General features: G+C 39.3%; 1 protein-coding gene across 5 annotated transcripts in view; it reads right to left on the bottom strand.

Annotated features, from left to right (window-relative positions):
- SH3KBP1 (SH3 domain containing kinase binding protein 1) overlaps window positions 1-21,133 on the bottom strand; it is a 235,112-nt gene that overhangs the window by 57,623 nt on the left and 156,356 nt on the right. For all 5 annotated transcript variants that reach the window (XM_026120727.2, XM_064499178.1, XM_064499185.1 and 2 more), the window contains one exon: window positions 7,432-7,507. In XM_026120727.2, the coding sequence (XP_025976512.2) occupies window positions 7,432-7,507 (76 nt within the window). The remainder of the gene's footprint in view (window positions 1-7,431; window positions 7,508-21,133) is intronic.

Genomic DNA, 21,133 nt, shown 5'->3' with positions numbered 1-21,133 from the left:
GTATCCTCATCCTGAAGAACAGCTTTCCTAAATAACAGATTTGGTGAATTAATGCAAAGATGAGGTAGATTTAAGAATAATTTAGTTCTTTAAGAACTAAGGAAGTTGAGAGCTGCGTGCTCAGTGAAGCTCCTGGTTATTGGCGACAGCCTTAGCACCTCTTTTCCGTAATGTAGAACAGCAAATGCTAGTCCGGGTTCTCAGAGACAAACATTACCTGGCCAAAGGTGACTCCTTCCTGAACGTCTGTTCTACATTGTTCCTCTGTTGGCTAATAGCATAATCTGTACATTAGCTAGGAAGCCAAGCACAGCAACTCACAGCTAATCAGTGGGAAAGAGCAGTCTCTACACCACTGCATATACACTCAAGGTGTGAATGAATCCCATGTATCTGAGATTAAAGAATGCTTCGAACAGCAAGTGTCCATGGGGCTCACGTCTCCTGAATCTTATCCTGGGCAATCCTCCCTCAGCTCTCCTTTGCAATTTGAAGATTGTAACTGACTTTCTCAGATGCTGAAACCACAGATCCCCCAGTCTTCTGCCCACTCTCTTTTTCAGGGTCTGCATCCGGAAGAACAGTGCAAATTTACAATCAGGAAAGTAAGTGCTCTCTTTCTTCTTCTTCTTCTTTTTTTTTAAACATTTCCTTTAAAAGCATGTGTCAATATGCATCCCGCAGTAAATGGCTGTCAAAAGCAGCAAGACTTTAACCCAAGGACTTGTAGTCCTTCATGCATAGCAAACAGCCACACATCTTTGCTTCGTGGTTTCAATGCCAAGAACTCTTTTCTTCCTTGCTTTGTGCAGCCTTCCCACCAAGCTCTTCTCTTTGTTTTTTGAAATATCCAGGCAGCAGAGAAACAAGGAAGCAAACCAGAGAAAAATGTTTTGACAAAAGCTGGCTCTTAAGCTCAGGCAAATGCTGATGCAGTTCAGAAGGAGTTGGCCAACGCTGCCGGGAGAGGCTGCAGGAGGGAGCTGCAGGAGGCTCGTGGCTGCCCCATGCTCTGAAGACACAGCTATGGAAAAGGTCCCCGGTTTAGGCGCAGCAGAAGGCTGGACTCCTCCAGCATGATTCTCACTGACATACACTAAATCAATACACCGCTCTGAGTAAGGAGAAGCCTGTGGATCACATTGCAATAGAGCAGGGTCTCAAGAACCTGGACGTATTTGGGACAATGTAAGGGGCTGGACAAAATGAGGTAACAACTTTCAAACTTTTGGGAAAGCAATGGTAGGGCAATATGATTTTAGGAAGCAAAACCAAAGCCAAGAGGACTCAAAATAATATGAATCTTTAAAATCAGATTAATGAAAGCAGAGAAGAGTCTAATAGGCTACGACGCTTAACTATTAAAATTTTCCTTACTCAGAAGAGCACAATATAGCAAAATGATATAAAAGTACTTAATTTCAGCAGTTATATTCAGGTAGGAAGGAAAAAGAGAAAAAAAGGCAAGACTGATTTCAGATACACAGCACAGTAGAGACCACATTGGAACTTGCTGGATTTTTAAGTAAGAAAAATAATAAACTTAAGGTCAGAATAATGTACTCTATTACAAACGTAGTAAATAGATTTAAGCCAAATTAAACCTTCACACTAAAATACCAATATTAAGTGTCCCCAACTGCAGATGACAAATTCCATCTTTACCATTTTTCAAATTAGATATCCAAGGTTAGGTTCATAAATCACAGATGGTTCTTCCAGAAGCCTCTCTAGTTTTCTCTGACCTGAAGATATGTTTTAAAAATATACCTCCCTTCAAACCCCAAAGAGGAGACATCTTGGAAACATAAGGCCAAGGGAGGGGAAAAGATGATACTCATGGAATTTTCAGTCCACATGTATTAATTCAAAAACAATTTACTCTTTTAGATCACAGATGATCTCTCCCTGCAAACTCACAGCTCCTCCCAAGCAAAGGCAGACAACCGGCCATACACTGGGCCATTCGTCAGGGAACCGAGTGAGCAGCTAAGCCTCACTGCAGATCTCACAGCTGAAACAGGTAGGATCTCATGCAAGCCTTTCAGTGCAACTTGTGGCCTGACATATGCTAAACTGAGCGGGTTTGGGCTAGGTATGGTCATGGTATATAAATATGGTTTGAAAATATGTGCCCTTGGCAAAAGACTTTTGAACTGCATTGTTTTCACTAGGCTGGATACAACAATGAAGCAGGAATAAGCACTGTCTCTGCGCATTTGCCTTCTAGCCCTGCCCTTTGGGAGGAAGGCGGAAGGAATCCAGGCCTTCTCTGACGGACGCCTGGGGGACCTGGGGTGACCAGGCTGCAACATGACTGCCCTTCCCCAGGTCATCCTCAGAGCTCAGGAGCAGGAGGAGAAAGCAGGAGCAAAGAACAAAATAGTGATGACTAGCTGCCTGTCGCAGCCCACACTTCAGTGAGGGAAAAGTGTCTCAGGACCATCCTAAATAGCAGAAAGGGGCTATCCTCTATAAATAACTGCATGAACTGCACACTGAAAGAAGATGCATGTATAGAGATAGTTAACATGAATGTTCTTGCAATGCCTTATGCCCCTGAGTCTGTCCCAAGTTCAAAATCTGGCCTTTCTGATATAGCTTCAAGCCAAAAAAATCAGTGCCTTAAAAGGGAAAGCAACAGCAAGAGATAGCCTTGCAACCTAAAATACTATAGAATACTTCATTACTTAGGCTGTTGTAAATACTGTATTTCACCCATAGAATTCAGTGGCTTGATATGTGTTTACAATTTCAATGGAAAACACTGATTTCAATGTACAAAACTTCTGTATGGCTTGGGGTCCTGCAATATTGTATCAGGTAAATTCATTTGTTGGTATTTTGGGAGACTAGTTAAATATTATACTGTTCATACTAGAACTGAGCAAACTCCATTCACTATACCAGTAGGTCCTGTTCATTTTAAAAGGACGCCCTTCTATTTGTTCTCCTGCCAGACTCTTAGGATTAGCCATGACATTCAAGACAGCAGTCCACAGACATATACACCTTCAGGCTTAAATTTTGCAGGGGACAGTGACTAGAATTTGCTTTTCCTCTTAGGCCAAGATGACACAGGTTCTTCCTCTCACAGCTGCTGCTGCTTCCTTGTGTTCCACTCCACGGCAAGACTTCCTCAGGCTCAGATAACACAACCACTGTGCTAGATTCACCCTTCTAACTTTATATATATTTTTATTTATATATTCATATTTATATATATTTTTAAGTAAAACAGTGACCCCATATACTTGCTTTTTGAAGCTTAATTATTTCTCCCTTCATGAAGCCTAAATCATCACTAACCAACATGGACACAAACAGTAATGATAAGTGAGAAAACAAACAGCATAGAATTAGTACCCCTGGAGCTTAAGCTTCCTCTTTTTACTTATTATTCATACAAAATGTTTCCAAAATGGAACAAAATCTACCAAGTCTAAGCAGTGAAAGATTGCATCATTGTTAACAAAAAGATAAAACTGAGGAAAAAATAACCCAAAACCAACACTCAGCAGAATTTGGTTATATTATTAACTGTTAGACTCAAGACACATAAATGGTTTGCACAAATAAAATACCTTCACAGAACATCACCAGGCTCAGACTACCAAAACACCACTTCATCAAATAAAGAATTAGAACTAATTAGGGCCTCATTAATCCAGATTCAGATAATCTTTATATCTTCTACTACCATGCAGAAAGATTAGTTGCTTGCTAGGCTTTTGGTATTCCTGTTGTGTAACAGGTTAATACAAATTGCAAATATTCAGCAAGTAGAGTAATTGATATTAACTACCGTGGCCACTGCATTTTGGGGCTTATTGCTTTTGCTTTTCTGTCATCTGCTTATTTATACTTCATTTCTGCAATCTCAGTAATCTGCAATAGTTCTCTCGGTCATGGTGGATGTTTTTGCTTTGCTGAATTTCAGAATCCAACACAGCTACCTAAAAAAATGATATATAGTTTCTAGAATAGCCTTTTCACTGCAAGCCATGTAAACTAAAAACAGGCTACTGCAGAGCAAAAACAGTTCTTGGACTGTGCATATCATCACCCCAGAGATATAGGTATAGAAACACATGCATGCACGCGCCAGCCCAGAAACATAAGACTGATGTCTCTGATACTCAACAGCAGCATAATTCCCCTGGAAGTCTATCACTCCCCCGCCACAGCAGGGAAGCTATTGGAAAAAAGCAGGCTCATAAATCAAGATGTGGGAAGAGTCAGCAACCAGCGCTCCTTGCTGAAGCCCCCTGTGCAGAGAGGGAAGAGGCCGCGGCTGCACGTTTCCTGGCCACGGCTTTTACCCAGCTGCGAAGAGGGGACACCGACATCAAGCATGGAAAGAACCAGGTGGGAGACAAAGAACTGGGTTCCTCCTCTGCCAGGGCGCTCTCCCTTGCTCCTGGCACACACCTCTGGCCCAAGGGAATCCGAATCACCTGCCCAAGAGCCCCCTCCCCATTTTGAGCTCAATCTGTGGAGTTTTGTTTCCTGCTGCCCCTTTGGAGAATGGCGCAGTGTCTGTTTTGCTCAGCAGCTGGAGACCCCAAGAACAACTTGGACCCCACCACCCCAGGGACATAGTCAGAGCTGAAGTGACAGCATCTGAGGTCTGAGGTGGAATGATGCTTTAATGCTATATGCCACAATTTGGATTGATCAGTTTTTCCTTGAGACTGGAAACTTTCTGGAATCAGGCTTTTTCAGGCTTGCTTGTGGTAGGTTTTTAGGAGATAACAAAAATGAAACTTTGAAGAAAATCCTTCTGCCTTAGACTAGTTTGGAAGCCCTTAAGGGCTCATGAGAACAGCTCAGCTATTTCTATTTTTACTTACACAGAGTGGTTTGAAAGGAAAAAAATACGTGCGAGACTGAAGAGAACAAATAGCAGATATTCAGAATGAACCACAGACCCATTAGGATTATATAATTACTTTACACAGGACGTTAAATAGAGAGTTGTTCAGTTACCCTGTCTTGGGATTGAGGAAAATTCTGTTACATTGTTGCACTGCTACATTTTAAAGGAGATAAATATGATAGAACTTTGGAAAATACCCATTTTCCAATGGAGCATTTAAAAAGTTTTCCTACAATCACAAATACTAGATCATACTTTTATGGACAGACTATCAGATATTAACTGTATTATTACAAAATTATTCCTCTCACTCACAGTGGATAGCAAAAATGAAGCCACACACAGTGGATAACAAAAATGAAGCCACACTGAAGCACATTTCATTTTCACTGAGAGGTTTTAAATTTACATGCAGGACAACTTAACTGATTGAAAAGTCTCCTGTTGATGCCATTTAAGGCTAAGACAACTACAGGTAATTACATTATTATCAGACCTTGCTATATTCGTGGCTCTCTTTCCAAATCGAGAACAGATCTGCCAAAAATCCTACTGAGGCCCCCAAAATAAAATGTCCTAAGTAACAAAGTTTAGGGAAAATTCGGAGACTCTGAAGATAGGTGCATGTGGAGATATTGTATAAATCAGCAGCCTACCCTTCTCATCAGATCTGGCAACTGGGATGTTGAACCATGGTTGCACACACAGGTGGTGAAAATGGAAGGTGACAGAAGAAGAGGGTTTTTCTGATCCAAAAGGCATGTCCCAGCGAAATAACTAAAAGAGGTGAAAGCAGAACCAACCAGAGCCCAAATGTGTCAGCGGAGATGGCACAGTTCTCCTATCACTGTTCAGAAGATTTTCACATTTTTTCATACATGGAACAAACACGAAAGCCCCGTAACTTGGGATGTGGTGCAGTGAGCAGTTTTGGCAGCCAGAAGTATGAGATGATGTGGAAAGAGGCAGTTGTTTCCCACTGCGGCTTTACCGCCCCGAGGGCCCTGGGATCACCCTTTCTGATGCCACTGGCACTTAGGTCAGCTTAACCTGCTTGAGCTGCAGGTGGGCAAAGATAACGCCAAAACACACCGACTCAGGAGCCTAGCTCCACATTACCAGTGTGCACACTTTTCAGTATTTTGAGTTCTCATTTGCTCAGGGCACTAGAGCGCACACAGCGCTTCCCATTAACAGCCCTGCGTCACAAGGAGAGCAAGAGGATGCGGCAAGCCAATCACTGCGGTGCAGCTAATGGACAGGAACTCGTGAAGCTGTTTTAAGCTGCTTTTGCCACTCTGAGCTGAAAACATGCAGTAAACTGTCTTCACCAGACACTTTCCTCAGACAGCTCCTTTTCTCCTCCTCCAGATCCTTCCCTTCCTCTGTCTGTCTGTATTCCAGTCCTGGGGAAAATGTTATCTGTTTACTCTCTGAAAGGACAAACATAACCAGGAAGGAGAAGAATTGTGCAAGTTTATAAAAAGAGGCATCACGTGAACTAAAACACAGGAAAACATAATTTACAGATAAGGACAAAATCTCATAAGTTTTCATATAGACTCCTACAGGGAAACAGATAACTTGGTTTCCTGACCATTTCAAAGCTACATAAATGGTTGAGTAACTAAGCTGAACTGAACATATCTTGAAAGAAACAGATGTGGAGTGGTAAAGTGATGGATGAGACTCCTTTTTTTGTGAGCAAAGTTATGCAACACAGAATAAATTGGAGATTTATTTCTACCAGCTTTATAGAAAGAGTTTGACCAATTTTTACCTGTGATATCAAAAGATCCTTAAACATGGACAACAATTTAATTCAGAAACTCAAAATTTTATATTGTCATCAATTTCTTTGCTAAGATATAGCTAAGTTCTCTTCCCTCCTATTGCTTTCTACCAAAATCCAAAACCATTTAGTTGTAACCTCACGTAAATAAAAACAAAGGATGGGGAATATATACATGTTATTTGGCAAGCTAGTTACATACATCTCCACAGAACAGAATTGAGACCTTACTAAGAGATCTAATTATTGCTTTTTGTTCTTCTAAGCATCAAGGTAAACAAAAAAAATCCTGAAATTATTGGTCACTATTTAATTTTTAGTTCCTACACAAACTATACCACCTACACAAATTGTTTCTGCTAAGTAAAGAGAGAAAAAAGAGGAAAAAAGGCACTCTCAACCACAGATATTTTTCTATGATGCACCTACAAGTTACAACATGAAGTTGGATCTTATTCAGCTGTAATTAATTCTGAAGTACCTTCAAGGCTGAAAGCTGATGATGTAATTTAATTTGATTTTTGATGGCAGAAAACTTGAGGTAGGATTATCAGAGCAAAAAAAATCTGAGGATCCTGTGAAACAAAACATTCTGTCTATGTACTGCCTATTCAAAGTTTATCCTAAATATATCTAACTGCCTCCTGCTTTTCAGATATACAGAGCACTCTTTTAGCCAAAACCAAAGAAAAAATGCTAAGCTTGCTTTTAAGAAGCTTAATAGCACAAAGTGCGAAGAAAAAGAAACAGTGAAACCTACTTTTTGTTCTGCTGTCCAGTTCTATTTTTGTTGGCTCCTGAGTTGCTGTGGCTGGAGGTAATTTCTTCCCAACACTCTGAAAAAAATAATTTTTCTCCTTTAAAATTTGCATGTTCAGTTAAAAGTTGGACAACATAAAAAATGTAATGGAAATATAAAATATAGAAGTAGAAAAAAGACAATAAAGAAACAGAAGCAACTTAAACTATATTCAGCTTTATTTGTGGGGGTTTCGTTTGTGGGGGTATTTTTTTAAAATGATAAAGGATTCAAAATAATGTGATCTCAAATTCTCTTTCTTAAAAAATTTTAGTAAAACAGTTTTAAATATTTATCCCCTAGCACATTTTCAGGGAAGACTCACAAAGTTTCATTGTGGACTGAGTATATGACAAAACTTCTTACAAAAAGGTACTATTTGGTGCCAAAAGTAAACCTGAAAAAAGGGGAGGTAAATCCCTTGATTTTTTTCCATATCAGCAGTATTCATTTTAGTCCCTCTAGACAAACCGTGATTTTTATGTTGACAGAATCTCTCTAAGTCAGTTTCCCATTTCTGTTATTTTGAGCAAAAATAACTTAATTTACAGAGAAGTATTACAAATAAACCCTCATCAGCCTCAGATAGCTAAGCTGGAAGAACAGTAAATGAACCTTATCTGCCCACAATAAAATAAATAAATAAAACAAAACAAAATAAAATAGAATTTAGGATAGTTATCTTCATGCACCTTCAGTAATAGCCATAGGCATGCTAGCCCCTCTCTCCCTCACTTTTCTCCCTACCAAGAAAGTTGTCTCTCTTGAGAATCACAACCACACGCAGCTGAGGACACGAGTAGTTATTACTTGTTTATACATACACAAGTACTTAAAAGCCGTAGCTATAGATCAACATCCTTTTCTGGTTAAGCTATGTATAAACACCACAAAAAGTTGGTCCATACTCCAGTGACCTTCTAAATAAAACCTATGAGGCAAGAAAGCTGAGATTAAGTGCTGAAGGCAATAAGGACCTCTTGGGGACTATGAGGAAAACACTGGTCAGTATGAGAAGCAATACTAGTACAGGATTTTAAGTAGCTGAAAAATTTGAGAGTGTATGAAGAATATGAAGAACCCTATATTAGCCATTCTGTACACTAACAGTGCCTGAGTGTATCTAGGAAAAGGGGAAAAAAAACACATGCTGGAATTTGAGGCTGGCAAAGGGAGGCATATCTGGAACTGAGGTAGTTTTGCGAGTTGTGCACAAGACAGCCATCAGATATGTGCTGATGAGTATGACAAACTGAAAATTGCAAAACCCAAATGTGTCCTGCTGCAACTCAACTCCCAGGGGGCAGCAGAAACAACTGAACCTCTGCTGAACTTGTAAACCCACTTACAACACTGAGCTTGTAAACTGCTGGGGAAGAGGGATCAAGAGTAAAACTCTACAGAACCCTCCCAGCTTTTTTCTTTCTTTCTTTCTTTCTGCTTTTTTTTTTTTTTTTTTTTTTTTTGAGATGGGAGTGAGAGGAGACCAGAAGCATCATCTGAACCAGCGACCATGGAGATAACAGGACAACAGGAGATGACAGACTCCTGCAAATCAGGAGACAAGAAGACTGAAGAGCATGATGTGGCTGTGCTGAAGCCAGCTTAAGTCAAGAAGGATGAGAATGATATGCTGACTCTGGGATCTAGTTGGAAAGCAGTGAAAACTGTGCTGGAAGAGATGCATGAGGAATCTGAAGGAGCCAGATGATCCCACAGATAAATGAATCTAGGATGAAAGCAAGGATGGAAAGATGGCTTTTGGTTCAGAGGCAAGGAGCACAGTTCAAGATGGCTGCACATCTCAGTACATGCTTGTTCACAATCACACCTTTATTCAAAGCTCGGTTCCATTAAACGGTGTGGAAAATGATGACAGCACATAATCTAAACTGCACTGCAATTAAGTCAGAAAGAAATTTATACTAAAGGAACATCCAAATGTTTCCATTTGATGAAATGTTTGTTAATGATGAAATTGTTATTCTAGAAAATTAATGAAAGGAAAAGGAAAGGAAAGCATCTGGTAACTGTTTTATCACAATCATCAATCATTGTTCTTATGTCATAAAACTAAAACCCAGGTAAAACTGCAACAAACTAAAATTTAACTAGCAAAAATCACAGCAAAAGAATCATGGACAAAGAGGAAGAAACTACTGCATTCCAGTGGGAAGGGCATGCTGCAATGTGAAAGAAAACTTGGGACTTCTTAATTTAGAGATGTAGATGCAAGTGCAGTGCTTGAAAACATTCATTCAGCTGCCTGTTCAGACAAAATGCCTATGCAGGTGATAAATCAGAACAAAGAACCGACTCCTTTGGACCAAAAAAGAGACTACCACGCAAACAACACCATTCTTCTGTCGGGAGCTAGGAGACAGGCAGGAAAGCAGTCTCTGCATAAGCTGTGGTTTGCTCAGGAGAGGAGGTAAAAAGGGAGTGAAGTGGCTGAAGCCATGACTCCTTTTGCACAAGGGGCAGATAGAAACAGCCTGAGCAAAGAAGCAAGGAACTGGACTCCTGACGTCTGATAGAAGAGCAGCACCAAACTGTGTGGAACATGTGGAGAAAAGATGCTGAAAGATCACAGTGACCTGTAAGTTCTGGACTCAAAAATCATTTAAGCAAAGCAAAATTGTCCCAGAATTCAGCAGAGAGAGAGGAAGGAATGTTTATGCCCATTAGGAGGATGTGAAAGTCACAGCTTATTGCCAGCAGGGTTGTGCAGAGCCTTCTCCAGTGAGGAGGGAGACCTGGGTTCAGTGTTACCTGCTTCAGAAGGGAGGGGGGCAGCAGAGGGAGGAGAAGACAAGTGGAATTACTACACTTTAACCCACAAGGAGATTGCACCCAAGGATTCCTGGGGGTGACGCAAGCACTACTGACAGAAAAAAAAGCAAAAATAGAGAAACCATGCAAATCTGCCTTTGGGTGGACTCACCTTGTCAAGATTTTTAGTCTTCCAGTGAACTAGGAGATTTTTTTTCTAAAATCTGGTCTACAGTAATCCATACATTTGTGTGGAAAACATTTGTTTCCACTCTCTTTTTGAAAACATCTTCATGAAACCTAATGTACTACTGATCTGTTCATTAAGAAACAAGTAAGATAAACCTTTCTTCACCCTAAGGCACACTGAATCCTCTGTGTTCTGATGAAGTCTGACGGTTTGGCTTTAACAGAATAAAACCTCAAATATGCCAAAGACCTGTGTCCTGTGAGTCCTAAGTCAAATACTACTTTCACAGCTACCAACTCACCTGACAAGAAAAAGGACACAGGAGACGGACATCCCGTCTCCAACTGCTCTGCATCACTCATACTCCCATACGGTTCAATACACACCAAATTTATCACTGTTTAGCAGAACCAAGCAAACCCAACTTTAATTCTTGCTGATCCTACACATATTTCTATGATAGAGACTATTCTTTTCAGGGACTAGTTCACTATATGGCATTTTGCTTCCTTCTCCAGTTGAATGCCTTCTCCAGCATAATTTATCAAGATCTCCTTCACTTCTAAATAAGAGAGTTGGGTATGCAGGTGAACATGGGAGCAAGGAATACTTTAAGCAGGTTCAGCCGAAGATCTTAATATAATATACTACTAATATTAAAATATTATATGAATATAATAAATATTAATGTAAATATTTTGTATAAATATGCTTAAATATTAGTATCTTTTCTCCTCCACTTTTCCTTTACATGAGAAGAAGGTCAATTCTATTTCAATCCTATTTCAGAAAAATGTCCTCTAAGCCTTTCTAGACACATTGATCTATGCTGCAAAATAATGATATACAATGTCAGCTTTCACATTGTTTAGTCCTTTCCCCAAATTCATTCCTACCTACCATGCTGGTGGAGGAAGGATTTCAGAGTATAAGGCAAACATTAATTAACATTCCTGAAAAGCAAGCAGCTCTTATCCCTTTGGGATACAGACAAAAGATAAAATTTAGAACTTCAGGAGCTTTTGGGGAATTTAGACATCCAAAATCTAAGAGCTGGATCCTCAACAACATCAACATCACCTGCCACCTCCCAGTCTGAACTCTCTCCCTATTTATCTAATTTCCTTAAAATTATAACTTTTTATTGATAATATTTGCAATAAAAAGTCACAAACAGCGTGAATCAGAAGGCCCATATTGAACCTCTACCAGTAGTGTCCTAGTCATCAGGCTGCAGAGTCAGGATAACTTCTGCAATTTCTCTTCAGCCCTGCATATTTTAAATTCTTGGCTGCAGAGTGGTCCAGCACCAACAAGAAGTATAGCTTATTCCACTCAGCCCAGACAGCTCTAGCCAAGTGGTTCAGACACACTGCTGGGGATACAGTTTCAGTTCCCTCCATCCTCCCCCAGTGTGCAATGCCTGTAATTCTCACTTCCAGGTGGTGGCACTCAACACTGTTCTACCTACGTTATGCTACAGGTATCATGCTAAGTGACTTGTTCATCTCCTGTCACACAGGAGACGTGGTGGAAACAGAGTCCAGATTTCCCAACTCCAAGTCCCGGTTGACTACCAGGCGAGGACGCATCAACGAAACAATAAGAATCTTGATCTCACTATTTCTGCAAGGCGAGTATCATTAAATCGTATAGCTGTCAGCCACCTAGTCACCTGGCAAGTGAATCTGAAGATGAAAGGGGAAAGAACGCCTTCTTGCAGCAAAGCCAGCTAATCAAAGTAGGAATAATGGCCATGATTTGGCATACAGATATTCAGAGGGATGAGACAGATTCAGCAGCAACCTGCCAGTCTTAATGCTTGGTTTTATGAAGCCAATGAAAAGGCAGCCTAGAATTAAATAACAGTTTCTGCTAACAGAAGAGGTCTTGATGGCACTTTGGTACAATGCAAATCCCTATCTCCGCAGACCAGTTTCCTGTGATACTGAATTAGCAGTGATTACAAAAACAGTTGAGGTGGCACACAGAGTCTCTTGAATGAGGTCATAGTATAATCAAAACAGACTCATTTCCCTTCATTTATATATTTTGGCTCAAGCGCAATCCCTGTGACAACACAGAATTAACACAAGAGAAGCAGAGCATGTAATGGGCAATCTACGAATGAGTTTTTCTCACTTGAGGGCACTACTGACCTTCCCTACAACAATTCAACCTTGATCAGAGGAGAAAAAGTACACCTATGCTCAAGTTTGCTCCTTCAGGATATTTTTAAATTATAATTAAGGGTTTGTTGTTGTTGTTGAACATTGACTCGCCTGTTTACTTTTGTCATTAGGTTCCTGCATCTGTAGAACATCTGATTTGGAAATTCAAATTAAATTCTCACTTGTGAACTAACTACGTCAAGACAGAAGATTTTGTTATACTTCTTTGTACTAGAAGAATAAATTTTTCCTTTCACTTTCCTTCAACAAATATAAGCTTCTCCAAGTGTCAGTTTGTTTACTCAGGAATAGGGAAAACAGGATTTACTCAGCATCAGGATTTACTTTGGAAAGTATACTGAAGTATTTATTCTAGATTGCTATTTGAGAATATAACCCCATAAAGATATTCTTAAGGAAGACACCAGACATCGAAGGATTCGTAAAAAAAAGGCTGCGTGAGCTGGAAACGCTAACCTTTTTATTCTTTTAGGCTTAACATTATTTGTCAACTTGAATAGTGAAAATGTAATTAAATGCACTGATGACACGGAAGAAGAGAATATAGCTATGTATCCTGAGAACTTTCAGAATTTCAGAAAACCTCCGTGACTAGGTAAGGGGAAAAAGAAATACAGCGTTTCTTTGACCACAACACTTCCTTTCAACATTCAACTACTATTTTTGAACTTTGTTTACACGCACGGAATTTCTTTTAAATACAGCTGTAAGTACATTCCAAGGCCACGGTAAGAGAATACAAAAGCTTTAGTTTTTAATACATTTCTGGTACTCAATTTTTGTAACTGAGAGCATTTTTTCATAATGAAGCAGAAATGGTCACTAGCTTCTTCCAGCTACAGATGAACAGAAGCATAAACAAGCCTCTCCCTGGCTATGTCTAATGCTGGTATTTTGAAGGGAGAGCCAAATTAATTTACTTTTGCTAATGTGCTTCACAGGTACTTAAGGGACATTGTCAAGTCTTTTATCCATCCTACCTGGACTACCTTAAGTTCAAAAAAATTGAAAGAACCTAATGACAAAAACCCCACAGGCTTTCAGAGGTCAAAATGCTCTCACTCTGTCAGAGACGTGTAAAATAAGAAAAATGTCCAGGATCTCAGTTTTTCCCCATGATACCAACACTGTGCTCCACGTGAAGTACCTTTTGTGACAGCCTGACCAAGTGTTACTATCCTGGGGTTTCCTAAAAGGACAGAGATAGCAGTTTTCCCAGAGGGTCACCACATGCACTTCAAAGAGGGGGATGGGAACTGTAAGAAGATTGTAGAGAGTACATAAAAATTCTTTAAAGAAAGTGTGATTAAGCACCTGCCTGCATGTTTGACTGCCCCATTCACCTAAATTCACTCTGTCCAGGCTAATGCTCAGCTATGCTTTGGTAGCAATACCACTGCAGATGTTGCTGACCTGTGATTATCATTCTTTTTTAAATACCAGCTAGATAGGTATAATCTGCCTAATGTATGCATGGCTAGCACAGAGATCCCTAGTTGCCCAAGCTGCACGCGTTTCTATTGACATCATCTATGAGGAAATTCCAGTTACAGCACAGGGTGATTTCCTTAAAATTAGCTTAAGTGAATGAATGGGACAGGAAGCAAGTACTCATCAAGTCCTCAATTACAACCAGACTGTCACAAGCACAGGCAAGCAAAATCCTTTTTATTCTCCTCTTCCTAGCTTACTCCGACTACAAACGTGAGATGGGATGCAACGTGGCTCGTAATACCCTTGGCTGTGATCAAGAGGTAGGGAGTGACCCAGGAGAAGGCGGTCGAGCCCTGGGGGCCAACCCCGGCTGCCAATTCCTCCCTCTGCCCTGGCGTTAGCACGCCTGCGGGGCAAGCAGGGAATTGATCCAAGGTAAAACTAATGCAGAGGGGGAAAAAAGATCAAGAGTTTTAATGATGATCTGCTTCACTGAACAGTTGCACAAATGCCCGGGTCAGAACAGAGGCGGGAAAATTTATGGTCGGAGGGGTAAAGCGCAACTTTCACGTGCGTGCTCAGTTATGCCAGCTTAAGCTCATCGTGAAAGCACGGTGAGCATCTCAGGGTGTGTTTTAATACGGCTGTGGGGCCAGCAAACTACGTGTTGCCCACGGTCAGGACAACCCAAAGAAAGGATGCAATAGTGCTGGCCTTTATATCATTCGAAAGGTGAAATATAAATGACAGGTACACAGCTATACATACCAGATGATACTTTCACAAAGAATGGGCACCCTGACCACAGGATACGACATGGCGTACATCTGAAGAAGTTTATTAGCAGGGGCTTGGCAAATATTTCACAGAATGCAGAAAGCAAACCAATAAAAATATATTTAAATTTTATATTATAGTTTCTTCCAATCACACTATATCACCTTCTATATTTCAGTCGAGCTGTATTATCTTATATTGGACAATCTAAAAATAGTTTATTTTCACATTCTGCACATACTCCAGCAGACTTAACTGCCTTTTTTTCCAATCCAGGTCCATACTACATCAGTTTAGGAGTTGGACAAATACATGCCTTCTTAATTACAGCTACTTACCTATCTCAAAAATATCTATGTTACAAAATAAAAAAAAAAAAAAAAGAAAAGGATTTATTTCCAAGAAGGTTTTACCTCTGAAAGGTTTTACCCTTCTACGACAAGGTTGTAAAACCCTGTATTTAGGTACTGTGACAGGCATATGAACCACTGGCTTCTTAATTCTTCTTTGCCTGGAGAAAGTCAATAAACCTCTAAACAAAAGATGCCCCTCCAAATAAAATCCAGGCCTTACCAAAGGAAAAAAGCAAAGCCTTCATCCCATCAAATCTCCTTGGAAACGTATATAATTTCAGTGGGCAGCATGCCTCTTGCCATAATAGTAGTTTTGGACAAAGCAGACAAGTTAGCTGAAGTCAATAATCAACAGCGAGGAGGTGGCGGCCCCGTAACTGTGCATGAATGTCAACCCCCTCCAGGGACTGCCTACTTCCAGCACCATTTTAGAGGAAAGCAATATTCAAGAAGTCTATAAGTATATATGTATTTATCCTGCTCTATTATTAAAGGTTTTTGGAATTAAGCTATAGATGCAAAGACCTATAAGTATCTTATGCGGAAAAAAGTGTTATCTAGTGTTCACAGAGAAAGGAATACATTTTTCCAAATACAGATTTTACTTTCTGAATGCAAAAGAAAAAAATGCTCACAAAAATAGCAGCTTAGTCTACATCCTACTACAATACTCTAATTTTCATTTCAGAGAGTGGTGAACAGGTTGTGATTATATCACACTGCATTCAACTCACTTGGTGCCCTAGAAAGAGAGTACTGAATGTCAGAGCCTCTTACAATTGCCGCATGTGTGATACGCTGACACTCCTGACACTGCAATTCAAGGAGACGAGCAAGCGGGAAAACAAACCAAAAAAAACAGCACAGAGGTCCCCAAATAAGGGATGTTCTAGAACAAAGCATGATTTCACGTTGTTTTCCGATTTATCTCAGATCCTCATTCTTCTGGTATACTTCTTTTTTTCACTTGAAAAGAGAAAAGCAGAACTGCCTCTTCTCATCAGTTAAACTGCTTAAACTGCATCAAGCCTAAGAACCAATGCTTTGGACACTTAAGGAATAGTCACATTTGCTTTAATTAAAAACAATATTATTTTTCAAAATAACTTTAACTCCTAAAATACTAAAGGAAAAGAGTTACTGGTATTTTACTTGATTAGGTCAAAAAGTATTTGGATGAAGTACAAAGATGACTTTTAAAATCTCTCATCAGGATAGACAAGGAATGATTTAGGTGGTTCTGAATGTTTGTGGCAAAATAAAGAAAAAATGACAAGTCTGTACACCTTTGACGTATCATTGTAAAGGATTATATTCTGAGTTTACTTCTTCACATTTTATTTGACAACAGTAATTAAATGCCAATTTTTTCAGTAAAGAGTTATTTAAAAAAAAGAGAATGAGAAAGAAACAAAGATCAGAGCAAGAAGTTCTCTGGTAGAAATTCTGGGCATTTTTTTTCTTTTTCTTTTTCTTTTTTTTCTTTTCTTTTTTTTTTTTTTAGGAGAAAGTCCTACATGCTGTAATTAAACTGATCTTATATTACTGTGTTAATCTAGTATTAAATTGTATCTGCTTAATATGTTATTCATAGTTACATCTTATTTTAATGATCATTTAATATGATTTCTAACTTAAGCATTCAAAAGCTAGGAAGTCTCAAAAGTCAGGGTTTCACACAGACCCCTGCTTCTGTTGTGTTATAAATACATGCGATTTTAAAGATCTTGTTATACTGAACTTTTCAGTAACAGTGACACTCAGCTGTTTCTGTCACTGAGATGTTAAGTTACTGTATGTTGTTTATTCACAATTAGTTATCCACAATGGGGCTCATCTCACTTTAACATCATCTATGAAACAGATGTGTCACATGGGCCAGGCACTGCAGGCTTCCCTTCTATCCCTGGAGGTAAATGGCCCTTTTAGGGTGCAAGTCATCTGGATTTCTTCTTTGGGCTGAGAAGGATCACATCCTAATAGTGCCTGTTTCTTCACAGACTGCAAAGGAAGCCTTGAGGACTATCAACATGGTTGACCTCTAAATTCAGTCAACAGAATCCCATGATAAACGCTATTTTTAAATGCATTAAATGTGTACTCCATGCATATTAACAACCAGGACAGCACGCAGCTCTTATCTGATCAAGAAACACTGGTGTTACAGCAATACAATGCTGTACACATGGAAGTCCAACACGACCTTTTCTACTTTGCATGCTGAGTTTACATTAAATTTCATTAAAATAATTTTCATTAAAATAAACAAAGTTATTGGTCCTCCTGGATCCTGAAAAAGATTGAAATTGTGACCTGAATGTACACCAAAAACTAAGACTGAGAGGTAGATAAGAAGAGGCTAGTGTTTGTCCTTTTTTAAATTGTTTAACTTGGATAAGTAACTGATTAAAAGACAGGAAACAAAAGGCAGAACTTCGTTACTACGTTTTGAACTGAGGAGTCCCTCAGGGATCTAGATGAAGGCTTTTGTTTTCCGCATATTCACAGATGATCTAGAAAAGGCAAAGAACTGATACATAATTCAGATAAGCATAAAATTAGACATTTGGAGGAACCCCCCTAATTTTAGACGGAAGTGATGGGCTTTGAACATATAGCTATGAATACTTTGGAAATGAATAAACAACAATGGAAAGTGGGGCACTGAGAAGGTGGTTAGGGAGGACTCACTAATTATCTCTGCCAGTAATAAAAATTAAGGTCATCAAAAGAAATTAGCAGGCATCACATTCAAAACAAACAAACGGAGGCACTCCTTCACGCAACGTGTGATTAAGCTGAGCGAAACGCTCTTTCACAGGAACTTACAGATGCAAAAATTTTACATGCGCTCAAAAAGTGACAACCTGAATCGCCAAGAAAAAAAATCTCCATTAGGGTTATTAAACACCAAGGAACCACTTAGCTCAGAGAGTCCCCTCGTTAAAAACTGCCAGAGGTTGTGAGCACTCACTGCAGAAGTTTCTCTGCCTGTTTACCCTCTCCCCATACTCTCCTCTACGTGTCCAGTACTGAGCATGGTTGGGGGCAGAATACCAGCCTGGGCACACTGCTGATCCGAACTACAGATGTCTCAGGATCTTCTCATTTCCTGGAAGACTTGTTCTTTGAACATACGGAATGGAAATATTAAATATAGTACCCTAAAGAAGGTAAATCTAAATAAAGCAAGGTGACATAAAAACAAAGTGACAGCACAGAGGAAATTACAAAGGATTACTCCAACTCCTCTCTCTCCCCCAAAATTATCAAATAATCTTTGAGTTTTTCAGTTAAAGACAAATCAAAACAAATAGAAAGGGAGAAAATAATTAGAAAATTTTTCAAAATTATAAAACAACCAACTCTTCCAGGTTAGCTTACTAATTTTTCAGTTTCCTCTGATTTGTGGACCACTAAGAAAATTTGCACTGGAGAAACTTCAGAGCAAAAGACTGCTTTATGGCATTATATAAATTTGCTTTTCCTGGCCACCTTTTGTGGTTTCCTCAGAAGTAGTCCAGAAACCCACTATAAATCTAAAAGACTTTTAAAAAGCAAATATTATGTTAAGAATTACCTACTGTAATGAAAAAGACAAATACACATGACAGTAATATACAAGCATATCTCCTTTTTAGACATCTTGAATTTCTTCTGACCTGAAGGGTGGACTATGTATAACACAACATTGTAAATGAAGTGCTCAGAACAAGTCAACAATCCTCTGAGCTAACGAGACCTTGTCGAGTACTGCAGAAGAATCTCTCTAACTGCCTCCGAGTTTCTCTGAGAAAGTGCTGTAGATTTGAGATGTCTTCATATGCACAATATTGGTCCAACTTTGACTTTAGTTTAATTTCTCTACAGAGTTAAACCAGTAGTGAATAACTTTATTCAGTGTTTCAGTGTGTGAATACACTGCTCAGTGATGATACTCATGCTTACGCTGAGGTGTAACTGTTCATATCCTCCACATTCAGGTAACATATTTTTGCATTAAAAGAAGAGTCTCAAACCTTCATAGTGTGGAAGCCACCTAATAAAAGAGATTGTTTCACAGACTCCTAATTTCCCATTTGCAACCACAAAACATCTCCTTAGCAACTTCAGAACTGCTTAAATGGAAAATTACTTTAGTTCTTATTTCCAGCTGTTGAGCTGCATCAGAAATGACCTGAGCCAGCACCAAATGTCCCATCCAGCTCTCCATGCGCTAAAACAAACAGGTGTTCAGCAGACCACCAGCAGTCTACAAACCACAGATGAAGAATATCTTCATTAGCATTATGCAAGTCTCCAGAGAAATACGCATTATTTCAACTATGTTCAAAAAAATAAGTAGTTAAAATATGTGATGCAAAATTTCTGTTTTAACTTCTTAGACAGAAAAGCAGTCAGGAACAAAAGCCTGAATGAACAATGAACAATGAAATCTGATTTTCATTAAAACGCTGGGTAGCTCGGACAGCAGGACAGGACACATCTTGCTTTTTACATCATTATTCTCCACAGTATACCTCTTCTACCAGCAGATGACTTCAGCGTCTAAAGCTGTTATAATTTGCTATTTTGACAATTTCTTAATATTTCAAATTATTGGGAGAGGGGGCCGGGAGCAAGAAAGGCTTTTTTCTACTGACATACTTGACATGCTGAACAGGAGAAAAACCTATACAGCTTAACTGCCACACTTTCTAATACTCACATTTCTGTAAAATTTGGATTCCTGACATTTGATGCCATTAGGTTGTCAGTTATAAACTGCTAATGAACTAAGAATCTGCCTTCCCAAAGGTTAATGGTTTATTGTATCCAAGTGAGAATGTGGATATAAGAGTTTAGATTAGGTAGATTTTCCTGAAACAAATGGAGCAAGACATATTAGAACCACTGATGAGTAAAAATGCTTAGCAAATGAAATAATAAAAAAAGCAAACAAGGAATGAAACACACATTATGCTCCCAACTGCCTCATCTCAAAGCACTGAAAGCATGCATATTGAAATAAGATATATGAACAAGCTTGCTTTTATTCCTAGGCTGCAGATTTGCAATGGTAGAGGATGTTTCTTTAAAGAAAGTAATTATTTTTGCAGCACACAAGTCTTCTCTCTTCCCTTCTTTATTTATTTTTCATTTCCCCCTTTTACTGACAGTGGTTTTCACAGATGAAAAGGACCACGTCTTTCTGTACCCCTTGTCAAGATTTTTACCATTTGCAAGTTGCAATTCACAATTAATTTCTGTCTCCTCTGGGAAGAATCCTTTAGTGAGTCTGCACTTAGTGAATGCAATTCCTTTCTGCTCTCCCAGGAGAACCATGCCTGTCTAGATTGTAGTTGATAACTAGGAAGATCCAGGTTGTACCAGCTGGCATAGAAAATGCTTTTACGAAACCTGTTCTTTTCCAAAATTTATGAACCCTACAACTGCTATAGAGATCTACAGTTACTTTTACAGTGGTAAAGACAGCACTTCAGCTGCTTTTGCATGTCTCTCAAAATCTAGAAGAGCAAAAACCAGGGAATGTTTCTTCTTAAATACAGCAAGTTTTTCATGGCCTACTTGTATCTGCTAAAAGATGCTTGTTAGTACAAAGACAGTGTCTTCCTAGCTATATTACTTGCACTTCAGAAATCTTCACAAAGCCTCAAAGGGGAAGGGAGTCCTTCCAAGAGAGACTTCTCTTCTGGAGACTGTCCCTGCGCCCCAGCTCGCTGTGGAGTCGGTGATGAAAATGAACTTTTTGAGAGAGCTGATGAAAGCTGCTTTCCAGCCAAATCATATGCTTCAGGGTCTGAGAATGAGCCCAAAGACTTAACCAGCAGGTAAACTTGAAATGTGGCTTAGGAGTTCGTCTAGCAAAGACACAGAGACAAACACATTTCCTAGGAGCACAGGCACACTGCTACCAGTAATCCTATGCAGGAGGAAGCTATGAG

This window comes from Dromaius novaehollandiae, chromosome 1 (assembly GCF_036370855.1).
Source record: "Dromaius novaehollandiae isolate bDroNov1 chromosome 1, bDroNov1.hap1, whole genome shotgun sequence".
Taxonomy (NCBI): domain Eukaryota; kingdom Metazoa; phylum Chordata; class Aves; order Casuariiformes; family Dromaiidae; genus Dromaius; species Dromaius novaehollandiae.
This window is presented reverse-complemented; position numbering and strand designations above follow the sequence as displayed.